The sequence below is a fragment of the Pecten maximus genome, chromosome 2 (genome assembly GCF_902652985.1).
Source record: "Pecten maximus chromosome 2, xPecMax1.1, whole genome shotgun sequence".
Lineage (NCBI taxonomy): Eukaryota > Metazoa > Mollusca > Bivalvia > Pectinida > Pectinidae > Pecten > Pecten maximus.
The window spans coordinates 39,642,357-39,661,160 of record NC_047016.1 but is presented as its reverse complement, the minus strand read 5'-3'; the positions used below and the strand labels follow the sequence as shown (position 1 = coordinate 39,661,160).

The 18,804-nt window shown below is 33.4% G+C and overlaps 2 protein-coding genes across 2 annotated transcripts; both read left to right on the top strand.

Moving 5' to 3' along the window:
• Positions 1 to 17: 17 nt before the first annotated feature.
• On the top strand, positions 18 to 9,765 carry LOC117322053 (dolichyldiphosphatase 1-like). Its single transcript, XM_033876781.1, has 8 exons — positions 18 to 160; positions 2,500 to 2,600; positions 3,366 to 3,450; positions 3,851 to 3,944; positions 4,362 to 4,454; positions 5,098 to 5,226; positions 5,499 to 5,588; positions 6,049 to 9,765. Exons 1-8 carry the CDS (start codon positions 55 to 57, stop codon positions 6,080 to 6,082), a joined length of 732 nt encoding a protein of 243 aa, XP_033732672.1. The 5' UTR covers positions 18 to 54; the 3' UTR covers positions 6,083 to 9,765.
• A 4,147-nt stretch (positions 9,766 to 13,912) lies between these two features.
• LOC117322051 (dopamine D2-like receptor) lies at positions 13,913 to 17,507 on the top strand. The gene has a single exon (XM_033876779.1). It carries the CDS (start codon positions 14,045 to 14,047, stop codon positions 15,848 to 15,850), a length of 1,806 nt encoding a protein of 601 aa, XP_033732670.1. The 5' UTR covers positions 13,913 to 14,044; the 3' UTR covers positions 15,851 to 17,507.
• Positions 17,508 to 18,804: the final 1,297 nt, after the last annotated feature.

The window sequence follows — 18,804 nt, the reverse complement described above, 5'->3', positions numbered from 1 at the left end:
ACAGAAGAATGCGGTTTTCGCACATGCGCAATTCGAGAAGTCACATTTTCCAGCATGGATGTCGAAAGTGCACCCGATTCGCCAGACATTTCTTCTTTTAGTGGAGATTCTTCAATACAGTGGAAATCGATTTCCCTCACCCATGTAGAATACCCAAAAGGTGATATGTTAATCAATGCTTAATTACTTTCTCTAGCGCACAGCCTTTCCATTTTGCTAGCAGGGTTCGTGTGCAGATGCATATGGTCGAGCTCGTTGAGCTGCTAAGCTACATACATGTACACGTACAAGACCAAATATACTCATATAACTTACAGTTCTTTACATATATATGCCATTTTGGACTGAGAGTGTATGAGGTCTTTTAAACACTATCGACATAACACTTTAACGTAAGATGCGTTTTAACTATTATTCCATAATTTCCACGTGAATTTATAATATTGGATGTAAACATGTTACATTGGCCTGAGCATGCTGTGAAATGCATGCTGAAAAACAACCTTATTTTGTGATGTAGGCAGTATTAATCCCAATGAACTCTAGTCCCAGCACCAGCATCTAACAGTGCCTTTATGATATGTGGGTGTTGGGTTTTGAGGGAATTCAGGCAATGCTGGGTATATGATGGAAAGTAAGAGGAGTGGAAAATGTACAGCCTGAACAGGGTTTGAACCTGGGACCTCCAAACACTAGCCTGATCCTCTACCAATTGAGCTACCCAGTCACTGATGATCGATCCGGTCCATTTCCATTACACTCCTCCCTTTTAAAGTCTTTGACCCTGAAGACCTTACAACTCACAGCTCAGGTCCTGGTATCCCCTTGTCAAGTATTCACCTCACTTGAAATAAGATTTTGTCACAGGCATCAAATTTAAGAGTAGTAGAAAATGCACGGCCAGACTGAAGTTCAAACTCGGGACTTCCAAACACTAGCTGGATGCTCTACCAATTGAGCTACCATGGTCTCTGATAATCGGCCAGGTCCAGTTCCATTACAGGAATGTCAAATGAACAAAAACAAAGAGACTAATGTAAAAAATTGTACTGTGTATTTTGCAACAGTTGTAAAACAAGTTATATCAACTTCTGTTATAAAATGACCTGGATGGAAGCCTGTGAAAGGTCTGAGTACTAGAGGAAAATATTGACCAAAATGTGGTTTGGCAGATGATCATGAATCGTAGGTGAAAAGCGTGTGCATGTGTTATAAACATGTCATCTGACCACCAATAACACTTAAAATAAATGTTAAATATAAAGCATATGTAATAAACATTTGTTTCATTAATGGCCTTGACCCAGGCTGATAATAGTCTGGTGCATTTTACATGAAGAATTGAGCAATAAGGTACACAACCAGCTACATTGATGTACAAATTGTGCGTTATTGTAACTGGTGAGTCCCACTCACTTAGTCAGGTATTGATCCTCTTGTATTTCATCCATTTAATTTTCCGATAGTTTTCCCAAAAGAAAATGTCACTACACTGATTATAATGACAGCACAGTTTTAGTAATTCTATTGAATTGGCAAGGCATGCATTCCTAGTACTGTTAAAGGAATGGTCATGATCATATGTACTGATTTGTGACAGCTAATGGGAAAATTCAATTGGTGAAATGTAAACAAGTCAAGAAGAATTCAAATATACCGTTAATATTGGCGCATAGTGCACAGGTACGTCATGATCGACTTCCAAATAAAATTATTATAAGATATATAGACCCTCTATCAATAAATGTGCCAAATCAATCATAATAACGTCAATCAAAATTAAAGTAATGCTATTGATACAACAGAGAACAAAAAAAAATTTTGTGGAGCTCTTGCGTATACACACTCATCATATCAATTTTAGAAATCTTTCCTTACAGACTTGGGTTTAAATAAAACATCCAGTAAACAATACCTGCCATTACTGCATGATGTTTTAAATGTGTGAATGATTCGGGAATGTCCTGCAGATTTGGGGATTTCTATGTATAAATTGACTCTATTTTAGGAGATTGATTTAAAAAAAAACCGATATGGAATCATAGGTTATAAATGCTCAAATCCTGTTGAGTTACCTGTAGTTATCATATGAATGATCACTCAAAGTATTTAGTTCTTTAAGTTAATATCAGCATATTTTAACCCAAAGTAACAAGACATATTTAGTAAAAGCTTCAAGTGAATTCAAAATTTTATTCCGATATTGAATAATCAAACTATTGAATATTTTTCCTCAATTATGATTGGGAAAAATTTCAGTCACAAATTTCAGTGCCATCCTGAGAAAAGTAAACTATTGGATTTTCTGTCAGTCTATAGATTACTACTATTGGTACTTTCTATTTCCAGGTGACTTGATTGGATTCTTCCTTGCCTGGGCCAGTCTATAGATTGAATTAATACCATTGGTACTTCTATTTCCAGGTGACTTTATTGGATTCTTCCTTGCCTGGGCCAGACTATAGATTGAATTAATACCATTGGTACTTCTATTTCCAGGTGACTTTATTGGATTCTTCCTTGCCTGGGCCAGTCTACTGCCATTTTGTATTATAGTCGGGTTTATCACCTTAATTATATTTAGGAGAGATCTTCACACAGTAAGTACTGAAGTATATATCACGTAACTGGCTAGCCCGAGTCTGGTGTTAGGGCCAGAGGAAACTCAGACTAATAACTGGTCTGTGTTAATGTGTGGTGTACACATTAGATTTGATCATTCTGACTTTTTGTCTCATGAATTTTAATATTTTACTAAATATCATTCTGACTTTTTGTCTCATGAATTTTAATATTTTACTAAAAAAGAAATGGCATCTTACACTTTTGTTAAGATTAATTTGGTATTTATTAAACTTGTGAAGTTAGATATATGCCCTGTTAAAGACTGTTACAGATGTAAAAAGATAAAGTAAGGTAGACAAATTCAACTAGAAAATTATTTGACTCTTGAAATTCAGAGCAAGACATGTCTGCTTGACATGACTGTTTTAACTATCCAAACATCAGGGAAAATAACTCTTGATAATGCGAAATGTCAAAGCCGTCAACTGCTTGAAAGTCCTGCAATCCACAATTTCTGCATTTTGAAATACTTATGCATTTGTATATTGAATATGCATGCATGGTGGACATGGTATACTTTTAATTTGAAGTTCATTTAATTCATCGTGTTGATGAATTTAAATTTCCATTCACTTTATGATATAAGCTTCAATTTCTTTGTAATATACCTTGTAAATTTTCTAATATACACTGTATGTAGCTTCATAAGGGCACTGTCTAATGATAATGTATACATTGTCATGCAATTTTCTGTGACGACCTTTAAGTGTTGACCACTAATTGTTTTATTTGAATTTCAGGTGTCGTATTTTGCTGGTTTACTGCTGAATGAAGCTATTAATTGGGTATTGAAGCACCTAATACAAGCTCCACGCCCTGTCAGAAGTAAGCAGTTAAATAGTGAAATAAATTTTCAATTGGGTTGTTCATTATTCATTGAAATTTGAAATGTTCATAACTATATGTGAAAAATCTTGTTCTTTGTTCATTTTGGAAATTTTCGAGAATTTAATCTTATAACAGGAGCTACCCACAGGGCTTTTTTCTGAGAGCTTTTTGGGACCATTCCCAATTAGAATTATTTCATTTAAAAACCAAATTCCCAAAATTTGCAGTTAATTCCTGAAAAAAATCTTCCCCAATTCACCAATTTTCTACCCAAAATGAGGCAAAAAAGCCCCATCCCAAACCAGTGAGAAAAAGCCCTGGCCCAATATAGACCTTTTGCTGTCTACTATTTGTTTGGATTGTCAAGGAAATTGAACTCATTTCTATTTGTTTACAGATCGACAGCTTTACACAGAGTATGGAATGCCATCAAGCCATGCTCAGTTTTCCTGGTTTTTCTCTACATACATGATTCTATTTTTATTTCTTAGGTAAGTAAATAACAGATTGATTCATACTTACTCTACCACAAGTCGAAATAATTTATAGCAGATTTATCTGCATAACAAGTTTGAGAGTTTGGGCAATGAACTCTTTTTCATAGTGGAATTCTGATTTGATAATCATGATATTAGTTGAGGAGGGAGGATTTCAGAGAAGGCATGTTAAGAAAACATTACATTGTACATATGTATTATCCTTTTATTATCATGTATTACGTTATATATTATGATTATCCCTATCACATGTATCATGCTATTAAAGTATTAATATGCTTCTGTTGATTGGTCGCAGATCAATGAAGTTGCACGGTCTGAAATTATGTTGATTGTTACTGGACTGTAAACCTGTACGAAATTTCAAGAAAAACATTATTTTAAATGAGGATAATTTTTTTTTCTTTTCAGAATTTATAAAAATTATAACTTGATAGATGATATATGGAAATATTGTGTCAGCGCAGTATGTGTCATAGGATCGTGTATAGTTTTATATAGCAGGTGAGTATACTGTATACAGATGAAAGGATATGTGTTATCAAAACAACTAGTAAACTTGATATAATATGATAAAGTATGCGGGATACGACAGGATTTCTTATACAGTAACAGAAAGTTTAGATATTTGATCATGAGGTGCTGTAGTTATGCAGCATTATTCTTTTCTTGGTTAATTTCGAATTTAAAAAATAACCAACAAATATATGTCCTGTTATGGAGTCATATATTTTGCCTTTGTGTTCAAAGTTTGATTTTCTTTATAATTTTGATGATTGAAATTTATTGAAATGTTTGCAGTCGGTGAAAATTTCAATCAATTACTATAGCATCATTCTGACTTTGTAACAATTACTTTTCATTTATGAAGGTAATAACTTTTTCATCCTGACTTCTATTCTCCTAATATTGTCATACAAGGTATGCTTATAACTACATACAAGTTATACTTATAACTACATACAAGTTATACTTATAACTACATACAAGTTATACTTATAACTACATACAAGTTATACTTATAACTACATACAAGGTATATACTTATAACTACATACAAGTTATACTTATAACTACATACAAGGTATACCTATAACTACATACAAGTTATACATGTACTTATAACTACACCATACTTCTGTTTCAGGGTATATTTAGGTTACCACACATTCGGGCAGGTATCCTGCGGAGCCCTGCTGGGTATATTTTTGGGAGCAGCGTGGTTTTGTATTGTCTATGTTGTATTAACACCATTCTTCCCAATCTTGGCTTCAAGGTAAGAATCATTACTTGTAGATGTACATCAATAAATATGCCCTCAAAGTAGACGTACCAGTCATGTCAGTTGAAATTGCCTGTGGATTTGAGAGATAGACAATTTGGCATTCAAGTCTCATTTTAGAAATTAATTGCGTAAATGTGAAATCATAATGAATTTATAATCAGTCGAGAAGCTAGAATATTATGTGTGGTGTTTAGTTCAAGAGGTTGAATATTATGAATTGTTTAGTTCAAGAGGTTGAATATTATGAATTGTGTTTGTTTCAGCCCTATAGGTGAATTTCTAATGCTAAGAGACTCAACATTGATACCACATGTCATGTGGTTCGAGTATACTTCCTCCAGAACAGAGGCAAGGTGAGTACTGGACGTCAGCTGAATTGTATAAAATCTCCCTAATGTGTTTGTGGCTCATGTAAAGACAAAAGAATAGTTAGATGGAGATAACTCCTTTGTTGAATTAAATTTGTGTTCCTAAACATGACAGTTTACATGAAAGGAAATGCCCAATTTCATTAATAAAAGTCATTATCTGCCTCTGTATATCACTGGCACTTCATGATGTCCTTAAAAGTATGATTTATTAGGTCATGGGAGCTTCCAAATTAAAACTTTAAAACATAAAGATAGATTTTAATGGTTACCTTATAAAACATTTATCACTTTCAAAAAATGTATATGCTTGTTACTTAATCCACTATAACTGGAATTCAAAGTTTAAAGAATACTCAATAGTTGAAATTTCAAATTGTTTAAAGAATAGTTGAAACAGCAAGTTGTTAGTCTTTTTAGAGAAATCTGACCATTTTACTTACAGGGGCAGACAGAGAAAATCGCGGAAGTCCCAATGACTGGGCCGTCATTAGACCAGCTATTGCCATGTATAGAGTGAAGACCAGGAACACATCCCAACAGCCATCCTGATGTCAACAACACTCTAGATACTGTGTTAAGACTTACACAGACTAATAAACTGTTCAGGGTTTGCACAAGGTGTATTATCAGTCTCACATCACATCATCTTATGATCCTCGACCATCAAAACTACCTACCCCATGACTTAGAGTCTAATGCATGTGCTCATTGTGGTAAGTTTGTGTCTGTGAAAGGTCAAGGTCACACTTCCAAACCGCACTGAGTTAAATACAAAGGTGAAGGTCATCGTTAAAATTTATGACTAGGATTGTATCCAAGAAAATGTATGACTAGGATTGTATCCAAAATGTAACCAAAGAAATATGCATATATTATGTGAAGTTTATTTGAAAGACATGACCTAGTTTATAATTTAAAAAAAATGGTAAGGGTTACAGTTACCTTAAGGTTTGAGGGTAAGGACAGTGTTAGTTTAAAATAAAATTGTATATAAATGTTACATTATTGAAGTATTGTTAATCTGCAATGAGATTTAATTAAATATAAATTATTTGGCTTTATTGTTTATTGTGCTAAATGTTTATTTCATTAATTAGTTATTATTTCCTAATTGTGTCTTAATTAGTTGGAGGTATATGTATTGTTAATTCAGTTAAGTGGGTTTTTGCTGACTATTGTTGGTTGGTATATTTTTTACTATTTGTTTTAAGATTATAGATATAATTATTTTTTTAGAGAAATATTATTTAAGTCAACAAGAAAGGGCAATTGTACTTTACACAAATAATATTGCCGAAGACCATGTTGTTTTGTCTTGTATAACTTTGTAATCATTCTTAGCTATACAACAGTAAATTTATAGTTTTGTATTGTGCTGAACATGTGTTTCACTAATTCATATGGTATGTCCTCATCAAATGGACAGAGTGTCCAAAATCAGCCTAGGTTAAAACTTAAGAATAAAAGGAATTCTCAATGTAGCATATTAAATTCCCCTTCATAGTGAATTAATGTTTTGGAAAATATATATGGAAAAAAATAAGTTCTGAAAATACTTTGCTTCTAACAATTGCATATTTTAAGCCCCTTTCTGCTTTTGTATATTAGAAAATCTCTAGCCCATGTAAATTTCTATCAAATTTATCCCATGAGGGTGCTAAAATAGATAAAACTATGCCCAAAATAAATACTTCAGCCTTAATTGTCCCTTTAAAATTAATGATATTGTTAAAATTATCCATATATTTATTTCAAGTCATTTTCTACAAAAATATATTTAAAGCATTATTGCAGTGATACACAGTAGTTTGAAATTTGTATCACATGACTGCTTGGGTGCAGCTAGACAAAGTTGTGTATTTCTCATTATTACATATTACTATTCAATATTAGACAAAATCCATGATAGACCAAAACCCCAGAGAGTCATGTGACAAATGACTCCCACATACACATATTTGCAAATATGATTAATTACAAAACAATTTAATCCCAGGGTTTGAACTATGCTTATACAGGCCATATGCGTTCGTATGTCAGTGATGTCACTAAACTTGAAGTGTCAATACCTTGTCAAGGGAGCTAACTCTTTTGCTTTAGTCTTTGAATCATGATCGAGAATACCAAAAATTTGAACAGCACAACTCTGAAATGAAGTTTGTCATTGCAACTTTAACTTGAAACATTTTATTGTTTTCAAAATTTATTTTCGAAGTTATGCTAAAGTTGAAGACTGAAATAAATGACACATTTTGAATTATCCTAAGCACTTGTTGATGTTTTCAGTCTAAATCAAAAGTCACTGCAGTATATCCAGTAAGAGAAACCACAATTACAGTGTTATATCTAATCCATAAAAATTATTGGCTTTTTGATTATTTTTTTAAATACACCAAATTTCATAGTAAACAATTTTGGAATATTACATTAATACACATTCATAACAGTACAATTTATATACCTAAGAAATTACCATCAAGCTAAGTTGCAGCTTGACTTCTAGAAATTACAATCTGAATATGATTTACTTGTGGACCATAAAGTTTCATGAATGCTTTAAAAGAATACCTACCTTCTACAACATATAAAAAAAATGTCAACTTGTAAAATTTGTCAAGTTAAAAAATGTAACATGTTTGAGCCATATATTCAATAAATGTTATTTGTTGGTATTTTTAGAGAGCTATGACAATACATATTTGCAAAGGTAGGACAGACTTTCAGGATGTTTAGGCATGCATGTTACAATAAATCAGATAAACTGTTGGTGTGAGTGACAAGTGGTGAGAGTCTTGTACATTAGAAGGAAGGGAAATAAGCATTCCCCTCCTTAGATGTTTGATGGAAAAAATTAACAGACCTTTGAGTAAGATTCTTCAAAGTTTTAATGTAATCAGTAAAATATTGGAATATTGCTTTATCTCTGATGTGGTTAATTTTATGTCTTCTCCAATCGAAGCAAGATTCCATTCCCATGTGGTACATAATTACTATATCTATGATGCCAGATGATATATTCATGACCAACATAAAGTTTATGTAAATAATTCTTTTTAAACAATGTTTATTTTGGAAGTTGTTGTTTGGCATGGGAGATAACTCTTGGACTCTTAAATCTGGTGGTAATTTAATCTTTCTGTAAAAGCATGTTGTGTAGTAATTGGAAATATCATTGCTTGATTCTTAAATTTACAAATGTTATTGATGTTTGAAAGTAACAACAGGACATTTGATATTACATGTGTGTACCAATAAATATTAGAGTAATGAGATTAATATTTTAGATTGAACCAATTCAAAGGTCATTAGTTCTTAAAATAAATATGAAACTTATTTGCTAAAGGGTAGAATAACATTATATTTATCTTTATAACATGAAATTTACATTGGGGCATTGTGACCTAATAATGATTATGACATCTTAAACAAAATATTAACTCAGTGTTTCTAAAAAAAGAAACATGGGCTTATATATCTCGTAATATTAACCTCCACATGGCCATGTTTTTAGCCAATGAGAATTGAGGAGAATCAGACCATATCTGATAATTAGACAAAATTAATTAGTAATTAAAATGAACAAACTCTGGTTCAAATTGTCATTAAGAAATCTGTAGTATGCAACAGTCCTGTTTTTTTTTTTTTTTTTTTTTTTTGTGGTGGTGTTATCATGTTAATGTAGTTATCTGTATGGTGAATGTTTTGATGTTTTTTTGTATTAAAAATTCTACAGGTTGTTGGGAATATACAGTATCCGTATGCTGTAAACTTTGCTCTGTTAATACTGTAATGGACCGTCCAGCTTCTTGTCATTTTTATTAACTGCTGTTGCTCAAGTTTCTTGATTATATGTTATTTTAATTATTACTTCTTTCTGAATTGTGTCAATGTTCCCAGCTGGCTTAAACTGTTCATTCTACCAGGTCAGGGGCAGAGAAAGTTTGAATTCAATCAAACTTTGTTATTTTTTTCAATATATATGCTGGAAGATCACTTTAAAGCATTATTATGTATTGAGGACTAACCATCGATTTTCCAGTTAACCTAGCTCTGTACCAACAGTACATCTCGTTCTGTTAAAAGCTCTAGGCTTCTGTTAAGATCACTGTCACCGAGTTTACTTCTGCATAAGATTTTCTTGCAATAGAAGCAAATCCACTGACTGCCACTAATTAAAACAAAGGTTCAAAAAGCCTATATCACATTTTAAGATGTTATTTCAGAGCTTCAGCGCCTTGTATACTAAAAAACAAAAACACAAAAAAACAGCCACCTACAAAAGTCAATATACAGTAAATGTTATTTCTTTCTGATCCATCATTTACCTTTCTAGTTGATTAGTACTGGCTGTAGATTCTTTTGATATACATTGTATTGTAATTCCAAAATGCTTTTACAGTTTTAAGCCAGGCTAGTATTAGTTTATCCTGTACTGAAGTCACCCAAATACTGTTTAGATATTTCAGACCGCAATTTATGTTTTCAGGACAATGTTGGGGTGTTCAGAGTGCTGTTAATGTTAAACTACAAACAGATTTATGACTTATATTTTAGTGCTTGGAATATTATATTCTAGGCCATCATTCAGATTTCTATATTAATACGTGTAGTAGAATTTCCAGTATGCTTTTAGGGATGTTCATTCGGATAAAAGGACTTTGGTTTCTGATATGTAGATTTGGTGCAACACTGTTTGGAGACTTGGTATAATTTTTTGTACAATTTTTATGTCAATTGTTTCAAATCTTACTCATGGTCACGAAAATACTATTTGGAAGACTATAGATTATTTTCCTTCGAATCCTACTTCAGATGCTATATTGACTAGTTTGCTTGCTTAATGTAGCCTTTAAATCATTGCTTTAGTGAGTTATGTTTCTCAACTCCACAACATTTGTCTGATTTTTGGCAGTTTGTCTGAGGTTTGCAGACTTCTGGAATATAGGCATTCCTTGACTTTGTCTAAACACCTTAATTCTCCATTATTATATGATGTATATGATTCGCTTAATTTTTCCAGCTAACAACAAACTTTTTTATTGCAACAAAAAATTAACTTCTCAAATCAGCCACTTTTGGATGAATTATACCGTCATGTACAAAGTTTGAAGTTTTCTGTCAAATGTTCAAATAGTCTATTAAAATGATGTATAATTTTTTTGTACCGTGTATAACAAGCCATATATACAAGATGTTTTTGTCCAATATTTGCATTAAAGAGTTTTTTTAGAGTTAATGTTGCATAGGGTTTTGATAATATTATTTTAATTTGTATAAAATTTCTTTAGAAGTAAATATGCTGCTTGCTCTAATTATGCATATAAAGACAAATATCATAAATACAGTTGGAATCTGGTGATTCTTGATCTCTGTAATTACACTGACAACAATGTTTGCTATGTATAGTAGATTCAACAAAACTCAAATTGTATAAAACTACCCCGGTACAAATGTTTTGTGAAGACCTCTATTGATGTAGTATGATGTAATAAGCCATACATATCTATATGTGATTGTTCTGGTTATACCATTTCTAACAAGCTGCACAACATTACAAAAAGAAAACATTTTTGGACAGGTTGTGAATAATATTATAATGTAATCAGTATATTATTGCTAAATTTCTGGGGTGTAAGAGATAGCGAATTTGCCTACTGAACTCATTTTCTTTTTCATTTTGTATACAAATTTTAAAATCATTGACAGTGAAACTCCCACCTTTAAACATAAACTTCAAAAACCAAGCATTTGGTGCAGTCATCGATGGTTCTTATTTTGTATCTCCCTTCCTTGAATTGCTTTTGCATAGAAAATATCTGTAACTGTTGTGGCTCACAAGCAATATTAAATTTGTAATTAGCTACTGTATGTCCACATTGTAGCCATTTTGTTTTTTTAAAGAGTTTTGGCTTGAAAGCGATATATCATTTTAAAATGAAATTTAAATATCCAATTAAATAGTTGCTAAGGCTAAGTGTTGTAATCCTATTTGAATTGTCTCCCTTTTCTAAAAATTGATTTTAAAAAAAAATATCAAGATCATTTTCACATTGGTCACTCTCATTATGATGAATATGGTTTATGTGTGAAAGCCGTCCGTAAAAGTTCTGTTATGCTGGAATGGGAAAGAATGGATTGTAGCTTTCATATTATACAAAATATCGTTACATAGTATTAATGGAATAAGCACAGAACAGATGCTTTGGGACGATTCACCAACTTGACTTAACCATCCAACATTATTGTGAGTACATAAAACATTGTCCTTTCTTATTACTGTCTAATGGATGTTGGGAAATCACACAATATTTGTTACTTTTTTGCAAATTAATATGTTCTGAAATTATATGTAATATGTATGACTTTATCAAACATTGAAACTTGTCTAATCTGATCAAAATGTGTTTGTTATTTTTACAATCAGAATTAATTCACATTAACATTAATTAATTAATTAACATGTAATTTGTATACTATTTAGTAACAAAGCTTCTCAAGTGATATAAGTTCCCTCATTATTCAACATTGACCAATACCAAACAAAAGATGGTTAGCATTGTCTTATCAGAATGTACCTCGGGAAAACAATGCTTAATATCATAACAAGAGATGATAGTTGTAAGAAAGAGTTGGAAGTAACAAAACAACTTGTATATTTTTGATTATTAATGAATTTGGTAGAGCGTGGACGATGGAAATCTGTTTATAGTAAGAGACTAAAGTGACCTCGATTTCGATCCCAGGAGATTTAAACGCAAATTCATTCACTAACTCACAACTGTCATCTCTTGTACAAATTTGTGTTTCAACCACCCGGAGTAAAAAAAATATGATGTCGCTGTTAGCAGTGCCAACCTTTTTCTCCCTGAAGTGTCGGGGACACCATTCATGAAGTCAGTAGAATGAGGTTGTCGTTTTGTTACGTACATACATGGTCGAACCCTCTCTGTTCTCGATGACTTGTTGCGAGAGGATAAAATAATAACGGTTGTTGAAAGGGATACAACTTATGATTAAGACAATCAAAGAACTTTGTTGTTTCTATACTACATTGGACAATGAAAAATGGCACAAACTAATAGGTGTCCTATTGTCATCATGGTGTCCGTCCGTCGGTTTGTCCTGTTATACTTTATATATCAGATATTCCAGGTATTATCTTGGAAACCAAGCAATAAGCTAAATATTCTGACATTTCACATAATGATAATACAGATAATACCGCCCCGGTAATACAGTAATATAGTAGTGATAATAATAAACAACCCCCTTCCCAAAAACAAAAACAAAATTTAAAAAAAAAAAAAAAAAAAATCATTACACTCGTGTCCACAAGAACCTGTGCTGTGCTTTAAAGTACAGGTTTCCCCCAGACTCTAAATACCGTACAGGGTATTCATCGTTCATATTATACGCTTCTCGATGATCTGTTAGACGAATTCTAGGCGATCAATTACATGGTAAGAAATAACACTAACAGAATCCTCACACGTCCTTTCTCTGGAGGACAAGATATTTTCATGGAATTATTTTTCGATATGTGAGAATATGAAAAAACCTAGATAAGTATATACTATCCTTGTAATCAAGCGTCCGTTTAGAAGAAGAAAAAAGTGGATTAAGTACATATCTCGTTAGAGCTACAGTATATAGTCAGGAAAAAGTTGTAGTCAACCCCGAAACCGGATAAAACAACAGTTTGAGACATTTTAGACGTGGACGTTAAGATAATTCAGAGACGGTATTAGTTGATGTGAGTAGAATATCAAAAAATGATAATGCTGTGATGATGAACGTGAGAAGGTCAAGACAGTGTCCTGTATTTGTGAAGGAAAATAAGTATTCCCATCTTTAGATGTTAAACGGTCAAAACAGGCTTTTGAGAATGATTCGACATAATCTGTATAACCTCCGGATAATCAGCTTATCAACGAGAACAATATTATATTCACTTATGACAAAATATCATTAATCCCATGGTTCCAGATTAACATGACTAATTTCACATTCGTAGTTTACGGCTCATTTATACATACAAAAAATATAATGAAATAAGAATTATTGAAACATTGGAAGAATTATCTTTAGGCCATTGACTCAAATAGGTCATTTATTGAGGAAAGATCTTAGTAGGACACTACAATGCTAGTATCCCTATCTACTAAACTACTTCAACATATTAACACTACGCGTAAGAGTAACACAATAAGCGGGTTGTTTTAAATCACGCCTACGGAAAGACATCATCTAGATTGAGGAGCGCAACTTCCGTATCTTTATTCCCGGTCTATAAAATGTGTCCTACTGGTGTACTTACACTTGCTTCTCTCGCTAGACCAATGGACTGTGTAAAAGATAGTCAGAACTTTGTAACTTATATATAACACTTCAATATATTTTGAATACATAATACCAACGGCTGGACGAAATAATTTGTAATGGCGGAGTATACGCCCGCGTTGGAGTTTTTTGACCGTCAACACGACCAACAGAACTTGCTTTTAGTATCTGTGGTAACGCTTATATGTATCTTTGGTTTAATTGGAAACTTTCACGTAGTCTTAGTCTACACCTGTCGTTTGAAGACCAAGACGACCTTCAAAGGCTGTATCGTGTGGCTGGCAGTCCTTGACCTTTTGAACTGCATCACTGTCATGCCAATGGATGTCACCTATTTCATGCATCCATACTCCGTCTACAATTCCACTGGATGTAAAATGAAGCATTATTTGGGACAACTTGTGACCTTTTCCGCTGTGGCCGTGACATTGGTCATAGCTATCGATCGATATAGAAAGGTGTGTAAACCAACTTACCGCCAAATTCGGTACCGCGAAGGGAGATTACTCTGTGGAATTCTGGTCTTGGTACTGGCCTTGGCTCTCACACCTGTTCCCGTCATGATGGGCATGGAGGATGTGGAAATTGTGTCATTCAACGTCACTCTTCATAAGTGTGGCATTGATCAATCTTACAAAGACTCTGTCGTTCCAAAGATTGTCATATACTTCTTTGTGTGTGTGCTTTACGTGGCATCCACGGCCGTTATTGGTATTTATTTTCAACTTGGAAAGTATCTTCGTCAACGTAACAGTAAACTATTCATCCCTGCTGCCATACGGCGACGGATTTCTCGTAAGGAGACATTTTCCAAAGCTGATTTACTAAAAATGAAAGCTGACCCTTCATTCCACCCATCTCCGTCGCCAACGTCCACTTCCTCGGATGAGAGCAACTTCGTGTCTGAAAACCAGCCACGTAGTGTGTTTCACACTAGAAATTCTGATCATTTGGAATACCAGTTTGATGTCAGCGACAGAAAATACAGTGTTTCCGATATCGACAGTGGCATGGCAACTTGTAGTCAAACAAGCAGAGATCGACGAGAAATTGCAAATGCTAGAAAAAGAAAAGATGCTGTGACTTCCATCGCTTCAATGCCGGACGATGTTTACCCTGACAATTATGAAACTGGTGAGTTTGTGATTTCAAAAATCAACGATGAAAATAAAGACGAAGAAAATCATTATATGACCAGTGATGAATTTCATCGTTCAGGCGAGGATATATCTGGTTTACACCTGGGAGTTCATAGTGACACTTCTCAAAGTTACCATGCCACCGAAAAATATTCTGAAGAGATAACAACCTTGACTCGAAATCAGATTACCAGGAAACCACAGGTCGACCTTACTGGTAGTTGTAAATCGTCAAAGAGACTTCTTGGAACATTAGATTCAAATTTTGACGCATCGAATTATCAGACGACCTCAACTGAACAAAGTGAACATCGTTCCGAGAACAAACGAGTTTGTAATTCTGTTTTCTACAACAGAATTTCTTCAAATGTCAACCATGATGTGTTTTTGTCAGAAAAACGGGAACGGCGACAACAACGAAATAACACTGTGGTCAAGATGTGTTATATAATAGCGATAGTGTGTCTGCTATGTTTACTTCCGGCCACCATAACATTCCTTCTGACATTCGCTAATATAGATAAAAGCAAGTTTGGATATGTGTTTGTAAGACTAGGCCACAGATCCCCGTATCTCCGAAGTTGTCTAAACCCATTTATATACGGATTTCTTGATACGAAATTCAGACGCGCATGCGTGGACCTTTATGCCATTTTTGCACAGAAAGTATGTGGACGTTCAATTAGACCAAATCGGCATCTCAGCCACAGGTCTACATACCGAACGCATTATACTCTCAATAACATGGTACATGTAGTGAACTAACTATTGCTTGATACATCATGCCTGCTTTTCTGGTTTATTTTGCCTTTTTTACAGGAAAGATACGTTGTGTGTCCCGATATTTAATCCTTATACTGAAAGTTTAACCTCTTCCCTTTTAATCTTCAAGCGAAGACGTTAACGTTCGATCGTAGTTTCACAGCAACAGAACCGTCACGATCAAGTATGATGATACCACTAGATGCACAAGAAATAACTCAAATATTCTGGTTGCTAGGGTTAAGGCCAGTCTTATTATTTATATATGTGTGCATATCGTTTGTAAACAATCAACAGCCTATTTGTTTATACATCTCCACCAAAATCCTCAACTCAATGGTTAATTGTTTTGTTTTAAATATTGGAATATCACGAACAATATGAATGTTTAAGTTTCGAAGTTCAAGCTTGCCGACCTGTGTATCTATATCTATATAGCTTCTCTTTCTTTTTCAGATAATTGTTGATTTGATTTGAACATACATGTATTTCATTGTTTATGCACAATTAGATTGGACACAAGTTTTTAATAAGTTATAAAAGCCCTCTCCGCTAATATATATTACAAAGATTGTGACAGCGACACAGTATATTTATAATGATTACAAAGGAAGAAAAGCAAAGAAGATGGACAGCTACACATCCAATTCACGTCACTTATCCATTGTTGTGAAGCTAGTTAATTTATATCGTTTCCAATGTCCCTTTAGGAGAGTTCTTGATACTAAACTGTTTGATACTAGTCAGTTTTTATCTGGGCATGAACTTTCCATTTTTGATAGCAACATCGGTCTTTGCTTTTTTGTGTACCACTAGTGAAGAATAGAAGCAAATCCATTAAATAATGATAAGATAATGTAGAAAACCACGTCTTTACAGATTATAGACACCAGAGGTTCTAGATATCACAATTGTGACTCTTTCTCATCATATCAAGTTTTTAAATCCAGACCTCACTACAAGATATATACCGTAATGTCAAATGTAATTTGAGATTGCCTATACCAGCACTACACACCTAACCATCTCACTTTATAAGTAGATCCTCCAGTGTCAAATAATTCGCGCAGGAGTGAAGACGTCAACAACTTATGTGTACCGACACTTGTAGAATGTGTTTTATTCATTTTATTGATTAAGTTTTACAGCTCATCAGTACATATAACATGTATACAATAAATAGGCTAGAAATGTTTATGAGATCGCACAATCTGCGAAACATTTTCATTTTATCTTTCGAAATGTTTCGGCCAGGACGCTTCGGTCTTTATCTGACGAGGGTACTTGACGTACAAGGTGGACATTTCCACAGACGACAGATAGAGTAGTTCCTATCTTTCAATTACACCATTATCACATTCTCCAGCATCTTTTTATTCTCTGTAGTAAACTGGACAATTTCTAATTGTGTTTCGTTTACATATACAAGAGTCACAACTGGACAAGTACTGGCCATCAACCACATGTACAGACACTTAAGGAGTGAGACGTATATTGTGTTTGGTAACATTATAGTTTGTGTATATGTAATAGATACAGTACATTTGAATATTTATTTCCAGATTTGCTTTTCTGTTTAACTAATGAATTATAAAAAGCATTTGTAATTCACTCTCGTGTGACAAAGAAAACAATTTATCAATAAATCATTTTGAATATTTATATATTTATGTTTTATATGACTATGTGGATATGCCATTAGACAAAATGTTGTTGGATGTTTTGAAGAAAAAAGCTTTTGAAGGTGGTAGACACTGCAGGGTTGACCTTTCAGTCCGAGGTTTGCTGTAACCCGCTTCTCACGTTTGAATAGTGAGGCGGTTCAAAATACACACATTGGACATACAATAATTTATTGCCTTTTACACCCCAAATCCAGATTATGGCCTTACGTTCTACTGTTTTTGTTGTTGTTTTGTTGTTGTTTTGTTTTTGTTTTGTTTTTAATTTTGTCGCCTCCGATGTCAATGAAGAGTCCAAGAAGGACGAAACGACTGTATGATGCAGATTGATTAGGTTGGTTCTGCTGTACCTAACTCAATTTACACGTATTTTCAAAATTGCTTATATGATTACCCCATTGTCATTTTTTTTTTCTGATAGGAAATGATTTCTCCATTTTAACTTGTCATTATCTATTAGGCCAAGACTATATTGAGACAAATTTTGACCATTCATGTATACAATATATACAAAAAGATCCGAAGATCATGTATAACCCTTTCCCATAGCGGATTACAAACAGGAAAGTCAACACCATATAACATCATCTACTCCAATATAGATAACATGTAATGCTTTTCTACTATAGCATATTAACTATTTCATAATCACATACCATCATATTAAGTATAATAAGGGCCGTTATATTATGTCAAGACGATGGCAACACGATGGCAACACTCTCACAATACCAGTCAACAAACCTAAAGGAAAAGCACCATCGTAATTTCAGAAATAAAGGCAAAGCTACAGCCTCTCAGTTTCTCAATAATCAAAAGTTATACAAGTATATATGTAACTGTTGTATATAATATATTTAGTCTTATGCGAGACTAAATTATTACTATATAATTATATATTTAAGAAACCTGATATCATTTCTTCGAGATAGACCGAAATTTACGTCGCTTTCGACATGAAATAATAAACAAAGTATGTCGATAAATAATTATAGATTTGGATTTTGGAACCTTGCTCGGTTTGGATTTGTACTCAAACTCATCTATACATATGTCATTGACAACAGGAAAATACTATGTGAACATCCCAGTATAACTACTCATATGTCTGGATTACGTATACAAATCAATATCACCATGAACACTTATAAAATCCACTTAACGTGGAAATAAACATAGAGGGTTAATCGGTTCAATATGGAGACAGTCACAAGTGCGTGGTTATTACAGAGGCCATGTTGAATCACCATGCGTCTACAATGATTCATCAACACC